Source organism: Corvus brachyrhynchos, unplaced genomic scaffold (genome assembly GCF_000691975.1).
Source record: "Corvus brachyrhynchos isolate BGI_N302 unplaced genomic scaffold, ASM69197v1 scaffold103, whole genome shotgun sequence".
NCBI lineage: Eukaryota > Metazoa > Chordata > Aves > Passeriformes > Corvidae > Corvus > Corvus brachyrhynchos.
In genome coordinates this window covers 5677978-5697617 of record NW_008237436.1, presented here as the reverse complement: position 1 = coordinate 5697617, position 19640 = coordinate 5677978, and the positions used below count along the sequence as shown (strand labels likewise).

The window sequence follows — 19640 nt, the reverse complement described above, 5'->3', positions numbered from 1 at the left end:
GCTGGCACTGAGAAGAAGGACCTTTCCTTTCCCATTTCCTCAGTGGGCCTCCTGCCACCCACAGAATCGTAAAAGGAAAAGCTGTGAGAGAAGCGAGAGAAGCAGGCATAGGTGGAAAAGCGGCAGTGGGTCAAAGTGTGACCAGAATATAAAAGGGACATCTTGGTCTGGTCCAGATTACAACCCAGCTAGCAACACCAAGAATAACCAGGTTAAAATGAAAGCAAACAAATCTAGCACACGAGCCTTGAAAGCACAAAAAAAGCCACCCTCAATCTGTCCCTTTTGACACAGAGGGGAAATTATCACAGGGCAGAAGAGAGCTTCTGCACATTTACATCTTTATTTGTTCATTTGCATGGTTTATTGACTAGAGAAAGCCGACTCTCACACAGTTTGTGGTTCAGTCTCCAAAGACAGCTCCAAGTGCTATGCCAATCTAGGAAGATGCTTGAAGTGCAGCACATGAAAGCTTCATTGCTTTGGCTGAACTTGAGCCTCTGCCCTTGAACCTAATGATGGAATGACCCCTTTCATGTAGATATACTTACTTCGGATGAGAACAGGCACAACTACTGTGTAATTGCCAGTTTTACTTGTCACCAAGAGGGTGTATTTTCCAGCTTGTCCTTCTTGTATTTGGGAAAAAGCCAAAGATGTAATATATCTATAAAACAGAAAGTAAAGTAGTATTTTTCATGCTAATATGAAGAACGTAATATGCAGCACACACAATTAAATGTAAGCTCTTTAGTGCTTACAAAATCCCTTCAAAGACACTGGTATTCATGATTTACAGAGTGCTCTTCAGCCTGAAATGCTTTCATCATGTGTCTTCCTACACAAGCAGCGCATAGGAACTTACAGCCACAGTACCACATGCTTAATGCTGAGGGTTGGAAGGATGGCCTTCCTGAGCTTAAGGTAGTTCAGGAGCTCCACAGCCAAATGCTTTACCTACAGTCTCATTCTACAAGCTTTGCATGAGGAGGCAATTATCCAGTCTCAGGTTCCTGTCCAGGTTTGGCTGTGAGAGTTAGAATGCTGTTGCTGTTGTTCTTGATCCTAAAAGTCACATAATTCTCCATGCCTCTGTTTCTTTGACTATAAAGTCACAATTTTTCCTCATGTGAGCATGGCAAAGTTCAAATTCATCAATGTCAGAGAGCGCCTGGAGACCCCCATGCATGATGCTATACAAATTAAAAGAACAAACTTGTTTTAAAGTGTTCTTGGTTTTAAGATTCAGATGTGTACATTGATCTAAATGACAATCGGTAAGGTGCTGCTGGGTGACAAGAGTTAAGGATTAGGAGATTGAAAAAGATAATGCATAACATGAAATCAAACACAGGCAGTCACAGAAAACATTCAATTTGCATTCTAAAAGAAAAGATCTCTTAAAGGATCTTTGATCCAGTACATCCCTTAACTTACCTATTCTCTGCATCAAAAGAAAGTTTACAAGCTTTGCTCTTTTTAAAGAACCAGAAACATGAAATGATATTTGAAATGCTCATTGTTATTCTTAATTCAATATCTTCAAATATGTTGACTTCCACATTTTTAATTGTTTGGTAGATGTTCTCTGTTCCTTGAGAATTCAAGTAACACCCAAGATCTTCCAAAATACTAGAAACCTGCAATGCAGTAGGACAGACTGTTAGGTATTTATTCGCAATTAGCTTTGTTTGTGGTTTTTTGCGTTCAAATATTTTTAAAGGATGCTCTTGTTTTCATTTCTACCATCAAACTTATTAATAAATATGTTGAATTCTACTGCATGAGGAAACTCTATAGGGTTCCTGTTGAATTAGTTAATTCTGTTCTCTAGACAGACACCACAGAACAATCATAGCCGGAGCCGTGATAACTTCAGTTAGTGATACAGGTTATTCTTTACACTTAATTTTGTTTCCTTTTGCTTAGAACCATAGGGAGACACAGAACTATAATAAAACCTTTCTGTCTGCAACTTGGATGCAAAGGCAGGGTCAGAATCTTGGGTTTATTTTAGCATCTCACTGGTTGTCACTGCATCATCTGGCTAGACTGCTCCTCAGCTCCTTGGGGGCTATACTAGGTAAAGAACATTCAGGCTGGATGCCGTCATAGTTTTCGTTTCCTCACCCCTGTGTACAGCTAAAGGAGAATTGCAAACAGAAAGAGAATCTTCCACAGTCATTCTGAAAGCCACCAATGGATTAATGGGTCTCTAAGATTAGCTGCAGCAAAAGGTGGCACGTAAGTAGCTCCTTCTGAAGAGGAACCCTAAATGTCTCCATTGCTTTGTTGGGTGAATTTTATCCAGTGTAAATTTATGAAAGGACAGAGTTGATTGCATCCCTGTTTTGCTTGGCTGGTTGGTTCTTTTCATGCCTTGCTCCTTTTTCCTTTCTCTTGACCTGAGAAGTACCTAGAAATAGCAGCCATATTTTGCCTTGTCAGATATATATCCTTGTCAGATACAAGGACAGCACAGCTTTGGCTGCTACACCTTCATTTGTTATTTGAATTACTGATTTATTTGTTCAGGAATGAAAAAGATTTCATAAGACTTCCTTGAAAGAAGAATCCTTGGGAAATATTTTAACCACAAGTCTCAGCTGATTTATAATTCAGTTACACGTCACCTCCACCTGGCTTTCTGCCATTTTGAGTCAGAAGAGAAGAAAATAAAATTGTATGCAATTCATTGTGCAGCTTTGGTGTCTAAGCCAAGGTTTGGACCTGGCAGAGGTTTATGGGCTTTGGTGGTGGGAATAGAGGGTGGTGCAGCTTCCCTGTCAGTCCCAGCAGCTATGGCACACACACACACCATGGCCTTGGAAATCTCCTCTTAAGGGGACATACTTTCATATATATTTTTACACTGATACATTGCCAGCAATATCCAGCAATATTCAGGCATGCTGATAAAAGACAGTATCAAGGTGTCAATTAAAAAGCCAGTTTTAGAGAAAACTGGTACTTAACTATCCAGTTTCAAAGTATGAATTATGAGATATATATCCCTCTAACCTTCTGTAGCCATATTTGGCATAACCCTGGTTATTTTGACTGTTATGTCCTCACATTCTAAAGGTTTAGGGCGTTGTAAGTTCCTGGGAAGGTATTTCTGGAATGGACAGGAACATTTTATAAGCAACTTGTTCTCTGTTATATCACCTTAGGAGATACTGATGTCTCTGGTGCTTCTGAACCTTCATCCTTCTGGCTGATAAACCCACACGTGATCTCAGATGTATTTTGAGTCATTGTAGAAGTGAAAGCAACTGCTGTCATAACAAAAACTGCAAAACAGAAATAGAAAACATATGCAATAAAGTCGAGATCTCCACTCAGGGATAATAATTTTAGTTAAAATACAATAAAACTGTAGAAAGATTACATCTTTAAAAAAACCCCACACTAAATATGCAGATACACCACAAAAATTTGCTAACTCTTCTGTGTATTGAAGCTGAGCGGAAGCTCTATTTGGAGAACCTTTCAAAAGCATAGGTGATGCCTTGAAAGGCCACCTAAAAGTTAAAGTTAAAACCTAAGGCATCACAGGCACATCATGATTTACAAGTATGTCTCATAATACTGCAGAAAATGTCTAAAACCAAAAGCTTCTATGTGTTTTAGAGTCTCCTTTAGAAACCATATTACCAAACACAGACTCTCTTTTGCACTTCCCTTCTGCATCCTTGTGTTGGAAAGGGCCCTGCAGCACCAAACCCTGCAGCACAGGTCAGTGTTTGCCCACTGTGAGGTGGAGGATGGTCATGCACAATGCCTCCCACAGAAGGCGAGGACGAGGAATGGGAGAATGGAGAACTGCCTGCTGTAGATCAGGTTTGAAAACTTCTAAGGAACCTGAAGGTGAACAAGTCCATGGGACCTGATGAGATGCATCTGAAAATCCTGAGAGAGCTAGCAGAGGAAGTGGCTAAGCCCCTTCCATCATATTGGAGAAGCTGTGTCAATCCTGTGAAGTTCCCACCGATAGGAAAAGGGAAAACATAAGTCCCATTTTCAAAGGGGGAAAATAAAAGACCTGAGGAACTACACACCAGGCAGTCTCAGTGTCTGTCAAGATCATGGAGCAGATCCCCCCAGAAACTATGAGAAGGCACATGGAAAATAAGGAGGTGACTGGTGACAGACAATATGATTTCACTAAGGGCAAATGGCACCTGACAAATCTGGCAGCCTTCTACAACGGGGTTACAGCATTGGCGTGTGAGGGAAGAGCAACTGACATCATCTACCTGGACTCGTACAAAGAGCTGGACACTGTCCTGCACGACATCCTTGTCTCTAAACTGGAGAGACATGAATTTGACAGAGAGACCAATCGGTGGATAAGGAACTGGCTGGATGGTCAATGGCCTAATGTCCAAGTGGAGAGCAGTGATGAGTGGTATTTCTGAGGTGTCAGAATTGGGACCAATACGGTTTAACATCTTTATCAATGACACGGACAGTGGGATCAAGCGCACCCTCAGCAAGTCTGCTGATGACATCAAGCTGTGTGCTGCAGTCAACACACTGGAGAGAAGGGATGCCATCCAGAAGGACCTGGGCTGGCCTGAGGGGTGAATCTGGGTGAACCTCATGATGCTCAATAAGGCCAAGTGCAGGGTGCTGCACCCAGGTGAGGGCAATCCCAAGCACAAACCCAAGCTGAGTGGAACATGGATTGAAAGCAGCACTGGGCAGAAGGTCTCGAGAGTGTTGGTGGATGAGAAGCTCAACATGAGCTGGCAGTGTGCACCTGCAGCACAGAGAGCCAACTTCGTCTGGGCTGCATCAAAAGCAGCGTGGGCAGCAGGTCAAGGGAGGGGATTCTGACTCTCTACTCTGCTCTTGTGAGACCCCGCCTGGAGTGCTGTGTTCAACTCCGGGGTACAGAAGGACATGGAGTCATTGGAGCATGTCCAGAGGAGGGCAAAAAAGATGATCAGAGGTCAGGAGGATCATTCCTATGGACACAGGCTGAGAGAGTTTGGGCTGTGCAGCCTGGAAAAGAGAAGGCTCTGGGGAGGCCTTTTAGCATCTTGCAGGCAGGTAGTGAAAGCACAAGAGGGGATGGTTTAAACTGAAAGAGGGCAGGTTTAGATTAAATATTAGGAAGAAATTCTTCACTATGAGGGTGGTGAGGCATTGGATGAGGCTGCCCAGAACAGTTGCAAGGGCCCCAAGTAGCAGAAGTCCTTTATCCTTATGTATAAGGAGCCGTGTGGGAAAGCTTCTGATTCCTCAAAGGCATCATCTCTCCAGAATGCTTACTATAAGCCTTTCTGCAGGGACTACAGCTTGAAAGGTCACCTTTTAGCCTTAAAGGATCTACAGTAGCCATGTACCCACCACTACACCAAATAGAAGTAAGACTGTACAACGGGCTGGGTAAAATGTGTCTCATTTCCACTAATTCCCTAAAGCCAGCTGTCAACAGTACAAATAAGCAGTGAATAATAAAATAACATCTTTCTCCTGGCAACCTGAAATATTTCTGCCTTCAGGCCTTGGCTTTTTGCTTTGTTTTCTTTTTTTACCCCCTCAGCTTCTGAGATGGTGGTACATAAAGCTAGAGTTGAAAGAAGGAAAAAAGGTAAATATATCACAATGTACTTGAAGGATGAAAGCGATGAGTCTCTTTCTGTAGGCAATGAAGGAGCAAAACTGGAAGTAAGAAGAAATGAGTAAGAGTTGCTGCCATCTCCTCCTTGCCATTTGTGTCTTCTGGAGCTGTCGGAGCTCTAAACTGGCAACACTTTGACAACCTCTTCTCCTTGGCAAACGTGGATTATGGCTGCGTCTTTCTCATTCAGGCATCCAACATACACTTCATTTAGGTTGCCACCTTTCCACAGCATGCACAGGCAATGGTCTGCTTTTGCAGATGTCTGAGTAAGACCCTGAGTGTTATTCCTAAGAAAGGCGAACGTGATTTCTTTGTGGAGACATGTATCTCCATTCATTGACAATAAAAATAGTAATAATGGCACTTCTTGAGACATGGAGTGCCAGAGGCAGCTGAAGGGCAGGTGTGTGTTAGGTATCTACACCAAGCATGCTGAATTCCTTCCATCAGTGCAACTCAGGTTTCTACCTCCTTCCCTAGCCTTTCACTAAGTCCTTCTCTGCTCAGCTTTCTTCACTTCTGTTGGTTTCTTGACTGATTTTGCTTTCACCCTTTTCAAAGCAGAGACCATTCACCTGGCTCACGGCTAGGGATTTAGCTGATGGAAACTCACCTACATAATACACCAGCAGAAATCACCTGAAAATATGACCTCAAAAGCACAACTCATTTGGCCTGCTGAGCATTCCCTTGCTTTAGGTTTCTGATTTGTGAATAATTTTAGCTTCTGATTGTACAAGCTAGGTCAGTGTATCCCAATGTGGCATTACTCCGCTTTTTTGCTCATGTTGCCTTGTTAGAAGGATTCCTAAGGCCACAGCAGAAAAGGGAAGGGTGTATTTAAATACCAACAGGGAGAAGATTTGCAGCTAAAAGACAGCTGTAGCAACCAGACTGTGAGTGAGACATGCAAACGAAGTGTCTGATGTGCTGGAACTGCATCTGTAAAGGATGGTATGTGGGACTATACGCTGGAAGTAGTGAGCCCCCTGACACCCTCATGTGTAAGAGGAAATGTGACTCATTTTCCTGTAAACTGCAACAGCTTACCACTGCTGTGGTGTACCTTTATTCCTGTGAAATCCACGAAAGTTTTTACAGTAAGGAAGGATATTTTGAACCTGACGTAATTCCAGATGCTTTACAGTGAGAAACAGATGAGTAATATGATAGTAAGAAGTATTTACATGACATTGAGTGGCCTAAAGTTGTGTAGGTCTTAAAAGACCTTGTGTAGGACAAAATAGAAAATCAGAGCATGAATGAGCCTTTCAGAACAAGTAAAATCAAGAAAAGAAATATTGGGAAAATGGTAATTCTCTAATTCGCTGTCTTGATCTTTAAGCTTCTAGCTGGCCTGTTCAGGGACTGCTGTTACAGTCTGCACATCAGTCGTCCTCCTGAAAACCCAAATTAAGAATTGCAGAGACTGAAAGCACTGGGTAAAGAATATCAAATATGTAGCATGCATAATCATATTGCCTATTGCTGAACTAGAGTGAAGCTGCAATGAAAATAAATTACTGCCTCTGAACAATTTATGCCTGTTTGTTTATGCCTGCTTTCCATCTTCATTATCTTTTTATAGGTTATACAAAAATAAAGGCAGTAGGAGAAGTCTTGTTCTCACTGCAGCCAGACAAACGTCTAGTTGCCACAAACAGAGCCAAGCTTTCATCAAGATGTGTAGGCACATACTTGGGGAAATGGCTGTAAAAGGCAAAAAGGGAGCTTACGTGTTACAGTGCTGAGAAGAAAGGCCTGAGTCTGCTGGAGAGATACCAAACCAAGAAGCTCTGTTTAAGCTAGTTCAGCTCTCAGATGAATGGAACTGCTTCCAAAATTTTATTTTCAAATGGGGGGTGCAAAAGATAGCCTTTGGAAAACTGGGAAAACCACTCCAAAATATGCTGAAAGTATGAGTTAATCTGAAAGACAATAGCTTGGGAACTGGAGAACTGTGGAAGATGAAAACCCTTCTCTTCATACCAAGGGATGCATCTTGTATTTGTGTTCAGCTCAGGGTGCTTAATATTTTATATAGCAGTCAGGCCTTTCCTAGACATAGAACAATCTCCCACTCCACTTTACAGCTCAGAAGATTTACATAAAGCAAACGATGATTTGGGTCTTATTTGGCTTCTGACTATTTCCCCTGGCTGTGACTCTGGATCAACTTTACAAAATTTTCTTCCTGATCAGGGGAGAACTGTTGTTATGTCTGTCATGAATTTCCAGAAACAAATCTTCAAAGTGGTGGCATGGATTAGCTTATTAATCATTCATTAACTCTTGAAACCTCCCCCTTTTGTATGTGGCAGCCTTTTTCTCAAATCACCTCCAAAGTGGTGGATCCTGAAGTGAGAATTGTACTCAATATAAATATGGTAATAATCAGAGGGAGGCAGGACAGGTAGAAAGAACTGATCTTAAATTAATTCCTATCTTTTAACCATATCTTATTTCTCTCCCATCAAACTTTTGTCCATCCCCATCTTTTTGCACAGCTTCCTTCCTCAGCATCTTCACCCTTTCAGCTTAAGTAACTCCCAGCTCAGAAAAATACGCACCTTGTGAGTTCATTCTCACATGGTGATGTGGCCAGAGGTGTTGCTCCATGTTTCGGAATAATAACCATGTTAGAACAAGGTTTAACAAGCAAGGTGGGTGACAAGATGCCACTGCTGCAGCTCATGCTAATTGTGACCAGCTGTTGTGACACTGTCTGGGGTATGTCTGGGTCAGGAGCAGTCATTTACCTGGTCTTACCAGCTAATTACAATAAATGTCATGGGAATTGATTTAATTATTCACAGCCGTGTTCAAGCATGATCGAGTTTTGAGGAGGAAAGAAGAGCTATAGAGTGTGATAGCTCTATGCGGAGGTTTAGAGGGAGGGGACAAGAATCTCTAGACTTGAATCACTGAGCAGGACAGCAGCGAGAAGAGTGGAGCAGGGGAGGTCGTGTGCTTTCAGAAAGTGCTCATTTCGGGTCTGTGTACTGAGTCAAAAACTAATAATGGGGACCAACACTGCTACTATACAACATCCTGGAATGTTACTGTCACCTGCCAGTCTCGTTTGCCACGGCCTTCAGCCCTTCACGCGGATTATTTTTCCACCTGCATCTGGCACCACCCCTTCCCCCGCCCCCCCAGCTCCTCTCCAATTTCCGCCACCCGCCTAGGCGCTGGCACTCCGCGCTGTTTGTCCCGGGACAGTGTCCGTGCGGGAGCCGCGACCTCGGACACGCAGCAGCGGCGGGGAGGCCCTCGGGGCGTGCGGGCGGCAGGGGGCGCTGCGGCCCCGCACAGCCCCGCGCATCCCGCGCATCCCGGTGCTCCTGCGGGACTGCCACCGGGATACAGGCGCAGTGCCCACCCCTAACTCGCCCAGTTCTGGCTCCGGCGTGATTGCAGAGGAGATGCCCTGCTTTTTCATACTCTTAGGGAACGAACCGTGACACAAAATTTCCTTGTAAATTTTTCCATGCATTAGTTAAATCGCTGATTACTGATTTTATTTTCTTACTTTTTTTTTCCCATGGCGCCTCCAGCAAACATTTTCTGGTTTTCTATTGAAAGACAGAAAGCTTAAAAATACTTTTAAAAGCTGGGGAAGGGTCTGGAACATAGGTCTGATGAGGAGTGGCTAAAGGAGGTTAGCCTGGAGGAAAGAAGGCTCATGGTGGACCTTCTTGCTGCCTACAACTACCTTAAAGAAGGTATGGTGAGCTTGGGGATCAGCTCTTTCTCCCAGGTAACAAATCAGAGGATGAGAGGAAATGGACTCAAATTCCATCAAAGGAAGTTTAGATTGGATATCAGGAAAAATGAAAGAGTGGTCATTCATTGGAACAGGCTGCCCAGGGAAGTGGTTGAGTCACCATCCCTGGAGGTATTTAAAAGGTGTGCACTTTGGGACATGGTTTAGTGGTGGACTTGGCAGTGCTGGATCAATGCTTGGACTTGATGATCTTAGAGGTCTTGATTCTCTGATTTTGGAAAAAAAAATAGAAAAAAGTTTGGGTTTTCTTTTCATAAGAATAACTCATACAATAAGAACCTCTTTCTCAGAAGAACACCTTCATGTAGGTTGAGCCCCTGTTTATTATAATGGTCTCAAAAGTGTTTCTTCAGAAGAGATATTAAACTAGAGCTTGTTGTCACAGTGGCTAAACAACCTTTGAGTTTGACTGCTCAGGCTGGTGCTCACAGGGAGCTCACTGAAATCCCTGCTGCTTTAGCCATATTTGGGCCATTCCAGTCACTTGTGATCCAGTTTGCAAAGAATAACTGGGACTGCTGAGGACACCTTTTTTTAGGAAGTGGCTGAAAAGTGGCTGAAAACCCAGTAAACCTCAGCTACCATGGCAACCTCTCTGAGGAAGAGCCTACATTGTGGCTGGTTCTTCTTCTGCTTCTTGTCCACATCTTCCGTGCTCTCAAGGGAGCTTCTTCTCAGCTCCCACATTACCTTTCCACTCCACTTAGTATGGTGAACAATGAGCCACATTAGGAGGTGTTTTGCCAGCAGACAGAGGTCCTTTTGCCTCTGCTCAGCACTGTCAAGGACATACCTGGAATCCTCTGTCAAGCTGTGGGCTCCTCAGTGTAAGAGAGACATGGACATACTGGAGAAAGTGCAGTGGAGGGCCACAAAGATGATTATGGGACAGGAACATCTCTCTTAGGAGGAAAGGCTGAGAGAACTGGGACTGTTCAACCCAGGGAAGAGAAGGCTCAGAGATATAAACACCTGAAGGGCGGGTGCAAAGAGGATGGATCCAGGCTCTTCTCGGTTGTGCCCAGTGACACAGAGGCAATGGGCACAGACTTTTCCACCATGTGGGTGACAAAATATGGACACAAATTGCCCAGAGAGATGGTGGTCTCTACCCTCAGAAGTATTGAAATGCTACCTGGACAGGGTCCTAAGCAGCTGGCTTTAGGTGGCCCTGCTTGAGCAGTGGGGTTGGATCAAATGACCTCCAGGGGTCCATTCCTCAACCCTGCTGTGATTCAATGAACAACTGGACAATTTTGTGAGCAAAGAAGCACTGATGTGATGCCACCACAGAGGCCTCCCATGAATCAGAAAGTGGCATTGGGCTGTCCTTATTCTTGACTGTTCTCAAGAGGATGTTTGCTCATGGGAACGACATGCTTGTGCTATTAAGAAGGGGGATAGACAACCCTGAAGTAAGGTAAGCAGATACATCTCATCTAATGACATAAGTAAGTTTTCTTTAACTCTTTTATTTTTTTTTAACTGCTCTGTGTTAAAGTACTCCAGTCTGACACACTCTAGCACTTCTACTGACATCAGTGGAATCGTTAACTTCTTGCAGGCAAAGGCAACTTTAACTTAAGTTAAATAAAAGGTAAAGGTATAAGAGTCCTCACACATAATCAAGAAGAAGAAAAAGATCTGCCTGAAACAGAAATTAAAACAGAAGATGGAGATAAAGAACTGATACTTCTTGTCATTCTCGTATGGTAAAACTTCCCTTTTAAATGAAAACAAGTTTCTATAACTGACTAGATGATATTGTCCTTACTTTCCTGGAAGAGGGAATGAGGAGGGAACACAGAAGGCCAGAGTTGTACATGGAGGAAGAATGGACAGAAAGAGGGAGAGTGGGATAGAACAATTTTGCTGCAAATAAGAAAAGACAAAAATAAATCTAAGCTATCTGAAAAAAATCATAGTTGCTATTTGGTACTAAATACAGTGAAAATTAACAAAATAAATACTAGCTGTTCCTATTCGTGTCATTAGGAGGTTAGGGTTAAAAATAATTGCAATCCCAAAACAGTTGTACAAATGTAAAATCCAATATATTCCTTATTGAGCATATTGTAACAATAAATCACCTTTCAAACTAGCCCTCGTATCTCACACATTAGAAATCTCACCTACCCACAGAGGAGTAAATACTGTCTTACTTCTGCAACAGTAACAGAGCTAAATATCCAGGCAATAAGCTAGCTTTTCTGTCTGTTTGCCCTGCTCATTTTTTTCAGCCATTTTAAAGGAAGATTTTCAGAAAACCTAACTCAACCTAGTGATCTAAACCAGCTTCTCAGCTGAAATGTGAATTTCATGACATTAGAGAGATTTTGAAAGATACATCTTCAGAAGCCTGTGAACAAGAGGTGCTCCATGCTACATTGCTTTGGGGTCATTGTAGGAGGGGCTCCTGAAGCGGATGGTGCAGCAGGACAGGATGCCCACAGCTCTGCTCTGCTGACAAACCAGCCTCTGCTGAGCAGCCACAGCAGCAGCACCCACCCACCACTGGGCAGAGATGTGGGGGCAGCCGTGGAAGTCGGGCTGTACTTTGGGCATCTTCCTGCTTCTCAGCAGCTTGTAATATGGGTAACCAGAGGAATTCTCTGAAGAAAAAAAGGGGAAAAGCAAATGGCTCCAAACCTCAAAAGAAGTAAAACACCCATAGATTTACATCCATTGGAAATAACCATTTTCCTGCACAGTCTTTTCACCTTCAGGGATCTTCAGAATGATACCTTATCTTCTGATCCATGAAATATATGGTGATGGATTACCATAAATATGTGGTCTGCTGGGCCCAACAGTTTCCCTGAGTGAGCAGACCATGTACTGGCCTTATCCAGCATTCACAACCAGCTTGCACCCAAGTTTTTGCATGTTTTGGGAAAGAGACAAGATCAAACTTGATTCCCCCCGGGGTGCCCATTGATTTCACCTTCCTGCCAGTGGCAGGGCTCAGTGCCTGAACTTGCTCTGGAATGTTTGTCAGCTGTTTGGCTGGAGAGAAATCAGTGTATTGCTGGGAGATGAACAGATTGTGCAGGTGGCTGGGTCCCACACATTTCTGGGGTTGTCCTTAAAAAGAAGTGTGCTGGCTCATCTCATATTTTCCTCTGCCATGGAATGTAATGGACACTTGTATGCTCTGTGAGGGAGTTTTCAACAGTATTGCCCTATAATATTTGTTCAGTCAGACACACCATAATCTAATCCGCAGTTGGTCAGAATCTGAGTTTGCAGTCCTTGCTCATATAAAATTTCCTCTCATTTGCCAGCCACAGGGAGACCTTAGGCAGCTTCTCACACCTTCATTTCTCTCAGCTGCCCTGAAACTGGGTTTCATGAACATCTCTCAGTAAGAAGGGGTGTAATAAAAAAAAAGCAAGAAAGACTGGTTGTCAATGGAAAACTTCCTCTGATGAAAGGTCATCGAAAGCCTCTTTTAAAAAAATTTTCCAGTTTGTAAAACATGAAACTGTTACTGCCTCTGTTCCCAGGCCCCATCCATGTCCCCACCTCATCCACTAATGCAGGGCTAATTGTATGCTAGATAACATTCCCTTTAGCCACCAACTCTTGCTTGGGATGACCAGAAGAATGTAAAATGAGAAACTGGAACAGTGCTTTTAATGTATATAGCTGTATTTACATATATATTGTGTTGTATATATCGTTTTCTGGAGTTCTTGGGATTGAATTTCTTGCTGCTGGGGAGCATTTATTTCCAGCCAATAACACAGGCAAGATGTTTGTTCTTTCTTGAAACTTTTGCAGTTCTGAGCCTGTAATTTTAAGACCGACCCGCTGCCTTAAGTCTGAAGATATTGCGGAGATTTTCCTCCAGGTGTTATTATAGTTTAGCTTTGCTTTTCTGGTTAAGTGTTGCCATTTCTGATGACATTGGCTCATCATAGGGATACCATCTGTTGTCAGCACAATTTGTTACTCGGTCTTATCTCTAGACAACAGATTCTTAGAGGAAACACAGGCATTTTTAAGAAAGTAGATATCATTCATTAAATGCTTAACATTTTTTACATCGAAATTGTTTTTCAGAGTGATCTGCTACAGACATGTATGGAACTAGCAGTTCTCAGGATTTTTGCGGACAACTCTGTCTCTGATCCTTCAGATCCTAGCTGTTTTGTATGTCCAAAAGCATTTGCATTTTTTTCCCCTATAATAGCCAGCCTTACAAGAAGAAACACTGCCTCCCTGTACACCTTGCCTTGACTAAATAATACCTCAACAGAAAGAACACTACTCCTAGAGGATAACCACATCTTGGGGCTCTCACACCTTTTGCTTTCTCTGCAGAACTGTCTCCTAGCCATGCTGACAGGGGCCTTTGGGCACCATCACATCCCAGATGCTAATAATTTTTATTTATTTTGTTGTGCAGCCTAGCAAAGCTCAGTTAAGAAGAAAACACAGAAATCCCTCTTTGACAGGGTTTGCTTGGTAGTATCAGCAGTCATGCAAAGTAGGAGATCATAAAATATTCATTTTCATTTTTACTCCACCTTCTCTTCAAATAGCTCACGTAGACTTTCAGCCATGAATGAATAATATCTAACAATTGCTCTTTGAAGTAAATATTATTATCTCTGTATATGGAGCTGAAAGTGTACTACAGGTTGTTAAAAACCTTTCTCGTGTATGCATCAGAACTATATCAATCACGAGAAAAACATGCACTCAGTCCTGGATTTTGAATCAGCAAGATTATTTTTTATAGGAACAAGTCATTAATTTTAGAGAAAAACAGTTTCAGGCATTTGAGATGGAAGCAAATGCTATTTCCTTTTTCATAACAGTTAATTGTTGAGTTGATTTTCAGTAGAGGAAATCAAGCTTTAAATTCCAAAATTCTTCACTCTAACAGTAAATAAAGGTACTTTCTATATATTAATATTATGCCTTCTTCTATTTAGATCATTAAACAACAACAACAAAACCTGGTAAGACAAAGATGCATCATTATATTTCACTCTATCAAGGTATCTGATGCATAGATTATTTATGTGGGAAATTGCATATATATTATTTAAAGTGTTCAGGTCAAGCTAGCATTAACAGCAGGAAACACATTTACATCAGAAGAAGGAGGAAAAAAAAAATCAGTAATTTAAATACTTTTTGCCTTGAGCATGAAACATGTCAGATGCAGTGAGAGCAAAGGCCAGGCTGGGCTGGGAGAAATTATGGTGATGGGAGAAAGAAGAGCATCTCCAGAAGAGAGAAGAAAGGTGAGACAGAAAATAAAAGATTCAAGAGAAAAAGAAATCAAAGGAGAAAGGAAGGAAAGATGTGAAGGGATGCAGTGAGAGAGTGGGAAATGGAGACGAAAGGGCCTGAGGAGTGTGATGAGAAGACCTCACCTGCTAGCTGAAATGGAATTCCAGTGGGACGGCCATGGGGCCAGCTCACTGTCATGGCTGGTGGTGCTCTGCAGTCCCCTGGCCCCACAAGTGAAGCTGAGCCTGCAGGTGGTTGCCTTAAGGGTGCATGTCACTGCCCACAGTGAAACCACTTCTTCAAAAGAGAGGGCTCGAGAGCTGAGCCACAAGGAAGCGGCTGTGGGACACAGAGAAGAGGGGCCTCTCTGGGGGTCGGGGAGCATCTTCTGTCAGAGGATGTCTCCACCAAGCTGAGCAGCTGCCTCTGCTTCTGCTGCTCAGTCTTCAGACTGTTGCTCACGCTTTTACAAAGATATATTTTCTCATGTAAATTTGGTGAAGCAGACTTTTTGCTGTCTCACTTCAACTCTTATTTTTGAAGCAGTTACAATTTCTGCTTTCACGTGCTGGCAGAAAGCCTAATTTTTACAAGTCCTGATGAGGGGAAGAGCAAGTGTTTTGCTAAGCTAAAGAGCTCCAAAAAAAAACCAAAAAATCCAAATGAAGTTTGTGAGACACCACGGGAATACCCTGCTGCATCTGTCGTTGTGGGCTGGGGGAGGTTTCCCATGCTTGGTGAGCACTTGCTCTGCTGGTGACAGAAGACCTGCTGCAGTCCTCTCCGAGAGCCTGGGGGCTGCCAGCCGGGCAGGGAGCTTGTGCCACGGGGCTGTACTTATACCAGGGGGAACAGGGAACTAGCACTGTTTGCAGGAAGGTTCAAAGCAAGCTACAGCTGTTCTGAAGTCGTTACACAGATTACTTGTCTAGGGGATAAAAATAAAGGCCTCCAGGCTCAGATGCGTGCCTGTCGGGGCACAGTCCCTCAGCCCTCGGCCTGTCCCTGCTTGCCACCTTCCTTGGAGCATATGCTTCAGGAGCTGCCTCCTCATCGGCTCCTGGTCGCTGGTGTGTAAGGGGTGGAACTGGCCCAGGTGTAGCTGAATTTGCTGGCGCCAGCAAGCCCCTCTGGTTTGTATCAGGACAGGACATCACAGAGGGGCAGACAGATCTCCCTACCTTGCACAGCTATGTATCACAGTCACCAGGCAGAGAGTGGATCCAGTTCTAAGGATTAAGCTGCAGCATCTCCCCCATGATACCCCAGGATAGGCTGGGGGATTTTTATTATTTGCTCAGCTGTTGTAATTTATATATAAAGTTATATTTTATTATATTATTCATTCAGTTGTTATTTTTACTTGCCAAGAGTTAAGCATTCATTCTGCAATTGTTCAGAACCTGGGTAAAAAGAATCCCTAAGCAAATAAACTGAGTGTTGGTAAGTGTTCTCAGAAACATCTCAGAGATGATATCTAGATTTTTTATTTTTTATTGATAGATGGTATCAATAATAAAATATCTTCTGCATTAGAGAAGTCAAAATAAAATTGTAGATGGACCAGAGCTAGACAGGCATACCACATCTAAAAGAAGACACAGAAAACATCCTAAAGGTAACTGCAGGGGCAATGGGGCACAGAGGCCAGCATTGTTCATGGATATGAATGCATGATCTCTCACAAGACTGCCTTAGAAACACTGACTGAGTCAATAGCATTGTACTGTGGTGCTGAAGACAAGTTTGTGTGTTTTTCAGTGCAAAGGAAGGAGCTGGAATGATATGAAAACTAGGGAGGTACATATTTGCAAAGATGCAAAAATGAGAAAAGGATTGCATGGGCATTAAAGAAATTGATGCAAACATGAAAATACCATGATGGCAACAACATTTCTTGGCTGGCAGGTTGTCCCTTTTTTTCCCACAGCCCGCACTGGTACACAGTCCCATAGCATGAATGACTTTAAAAGACACCCCTGGAGATTGCCTAGTCCAGTGCATGTTATGCTCAAAACATCATCAGCTAGTACAGGTTGCCTCAGAGCACATCCTGTACAGTTTTAAATACCAACAGGGATGGAGAGTCCACAACTTTTCCTGGCAATATCTTCAGTACTCAAACAACCTCACAGTATAAAATTGTTTCCTGATATTCAGAGTGAACATCCCCTGTTTCAGTTTGTGCACATTGCATCTGGCCCTGTCACTGGGTACCACAGAAATGAGTCTGGCTCCCCCAACAGATATTTATACACATTGATAAGGTTCCCCCCAACCCTACAGGCTAAACAGTTCCAGATGCTTCATCCCCTTCTCATATGCCAGATACCCCAATCCCTTTTCATCTTTAGGAAAAAAGGAAGACATGAGGAACTACAGATCAGTGTAGTCAGTGTAATCAGCCTCCGTGTCTGTCAAGATCATGGAGCAGATCCCCCCAGAAACTATGAGAAGGCACATGGAAAATAAGGAGGTGACTGGTGACAGACAATATGATTTCACTAAGGGCAAATGGCACCTGACAAATCTGGCAGCCTTCTACAACGGGGTTACAGCATTGGTGTGCGAGGGAAGAGCAACTGACATCATCTACCTGGACTCGTACAAAGAGCTGGACACTGTCCTGCACGACATCCTTGTCTCTAAACTGGAGAGACATGAATTTGACAGAGAGACCAATCGGTGGATAAGGAATTGGCTGGATGGTTGCACTCAAGGAATTGTGGTCAATGGCTTGATGTCCAAGTGGAGAGCAGTGATGAAGGGTGTTCCTGAGGGATCCGTTTTGGGTCCGAAATGGTTCAACATGTTATTTATCAGTAACACGTCTTGTACTTTCTTGTACCCCTTTCAACCGCACGCATATATACAGGTTTTGCCCTCAGAAAACAGAGAGTAGACAGTTTGTGCTTCTGTTCCGAAAATAACAGACATCTACCCCAGCCACTGAGAGCTCACTGTCAGGCGCGTGGCCTGACAAAGACTTGTCTGAATACTTACTTATCTACCAGGCAAGTGGATACTTGTCCTTTGATTTAAAATTGGCAAGTGACCCAAGTGTTTTGTTTTCTCTTCCATCTGATGCATTCAGCACTGGTAGTTGCTAGGTATCCATTGAAGATACTTGCTTTTTTGTGGTTCAGACAAGGAGAAACTAACGTTTAATAATGAAAATCTGTTGCTGGTGATTCAGCTGATCTGGGATCAGAAGTTTTAATGTGTATGTCAGGTTTTCAGCGTAAAAGCTTCTGTGAAAGATGCCATCAGCTAGGACTGTTCATATCTACTGGACTAAGCCAAAATATATTTATAAATTCTGACAAATTAACTTATTCATAAAGATGCTGGACGGGAGTCAGAAAGGGTTCAATGCATGAATCATACACATGTATATGACAGTAAAGGATTCTTTGAGTGAGCAGGGCTTTTTTCCACCATGAGAAAGTGGTTTCTGTTATCAAGTATTTTGTCCAACTCATGTCCCATCCTGGTTGGCCTTCACTGCAACAGGTAGATAAAGCCTATGCCTGTGAGAGCAGCCACATGATGAGAAATTCTCCAGCTAAACCATATGATCGGATTACCAGCACAGTGTAACTAAACTTACATTTCAGTGTCTGTACTAATATGAATTCTAGCTTAGGGCTAGACCTCCCCCCTATACATTATTAATATAGGTGTTAGCATACATTTTTAATGTAGGTGTTAGGAAGAGCACTTCAGGGTCAACGCCTGATTTGCGACTTGAGTTGAATTCAAAACTTCACTGAGTTGAAATGAATTTCTTTTTGCATGTGAATGGGAGTCCGGCTGGGAGCAACACCTGGTTTCTTCCAGATACTGTTAATTACTGACAACTGTCCAGTTAGGGACCCATGACTATTGCCACAGCAGCTCAGCACATGCAGTCCAACATCCTGATTGCCATATTAGTAATTCTCAAATATTTCAAAGGCAGATAAAAATTTCCCTAATTTTGTGGAATAATCTCCTCAAGAGTGGCAATTTCCCTCTGACTTCAGACAGCAGCTAGTGTAGATCTGAAGTATCAGGCTTTATTACTCTTCCTCTGAAAAATAAATGAGTAAATGCTAAATTCTTGTCTAATATTACTGTGGACCCTGATCATATCTGTATTTTTTCCTTAATTATATACTATAATGATAGGCTTTAAAAGTTAAATTCAGATTAGGTGAAGACTTTTTTTAGAAGTATTTCCTTTCATCTGTTTCAATAATATTAAGGCCAGTTTTGTAAGTAGAGACAGTATCTTCTAATATACCAACTGGTACTGTTGGAAAAAACCCAGTGTTTACACATTACTTTTTTCAACTACTTGGTTGGTTAAACAAGATTCCTACCTACAAAACTTGTCTTGCCTATACCTCAAAAAAAAAAAAAAATCAGTTACAACAACTCCCTTAAAAAGTATTGCTATTCATTTGCATTATCTGATGCCAGCCAGCACTTCAGGATCTGTTTCCACATGATTTAATAAACATGTTAATTCTGGGTTGACACAAAGAGAAACTGTCATTCTCAATAGCAAACATGGCTTTCTCAACAGTGGTTCAATGTTAAGGGGGAGCTGCTTGGCACTTGCAAACTGATTTGGCTGGAAAAAAAGAGCTCTTGGCAGGTGTTTCCTTTCCAAGGCTTCCCTCCCCGCCCCTCTCATAATGTTTGGTTCTGCCTTTCTGGCACAGCTCATAAAAACTCTATCACTTGGCCACGGCTGCATGTGTGCATACAGCAGTATTTCCCCATTTCTGGGTCGAAAAGCACACCACAGTTATCACTTAACTACAAAGTGGGACAAGACCCAGGGGTATCTATCTGCTTCTCTTTCCTCTTGCTTCCTGAATTTCATGCAAAGTACAGCAACACTCTCCTCAGAGGTACCAGCTGCAATGATCAGGGGACCTAGTTTTGTGAAAAAAAGTAACATCGTCAACCACTCCTTTGCAG

General features: G+C 42.7%; 1 protein-coding gene across 2 annotated transcripts in view; it reads right to left on the bottom strand.

Annotated features, from left to right (window-relative positions):
* The window catches only part of FLT3 (fms related tyrosine kinase 3), a 41825-nt gene extending 26872 nt beyond the window's left edge, over window positions 1-14953 (bottom strand). Inside the window, exons 1-4 of one of the 2 annotated variants that reach the window (XM_017731379.1) lie at window positions 14813-14953; window positions 3169-3293; window positions 1438-1640; window positions 552-667 (exon numbers count right to left, since the gene is read on the bottom strand). In XM_017731379.1, the coding sequence (XP_017586868.1) occupies window positions 552-667; window positions 1438-1640; window positions 3169-3293; window positions 14813-14867 (499 nt within the window). In that variant the 5' untranslated portion in view covers window positions 14868-14953. The remainder of the gene's footprint in view (window positions 1-551; window positions 668-1437; window positions 1641-3168; window positions 3294-14812) is intronic. The other variant, XM_017731378.1, reaches the window with a different exon arrangement.
* Window positions 14954-19640: the final 4687 nt, after the last annotated feature.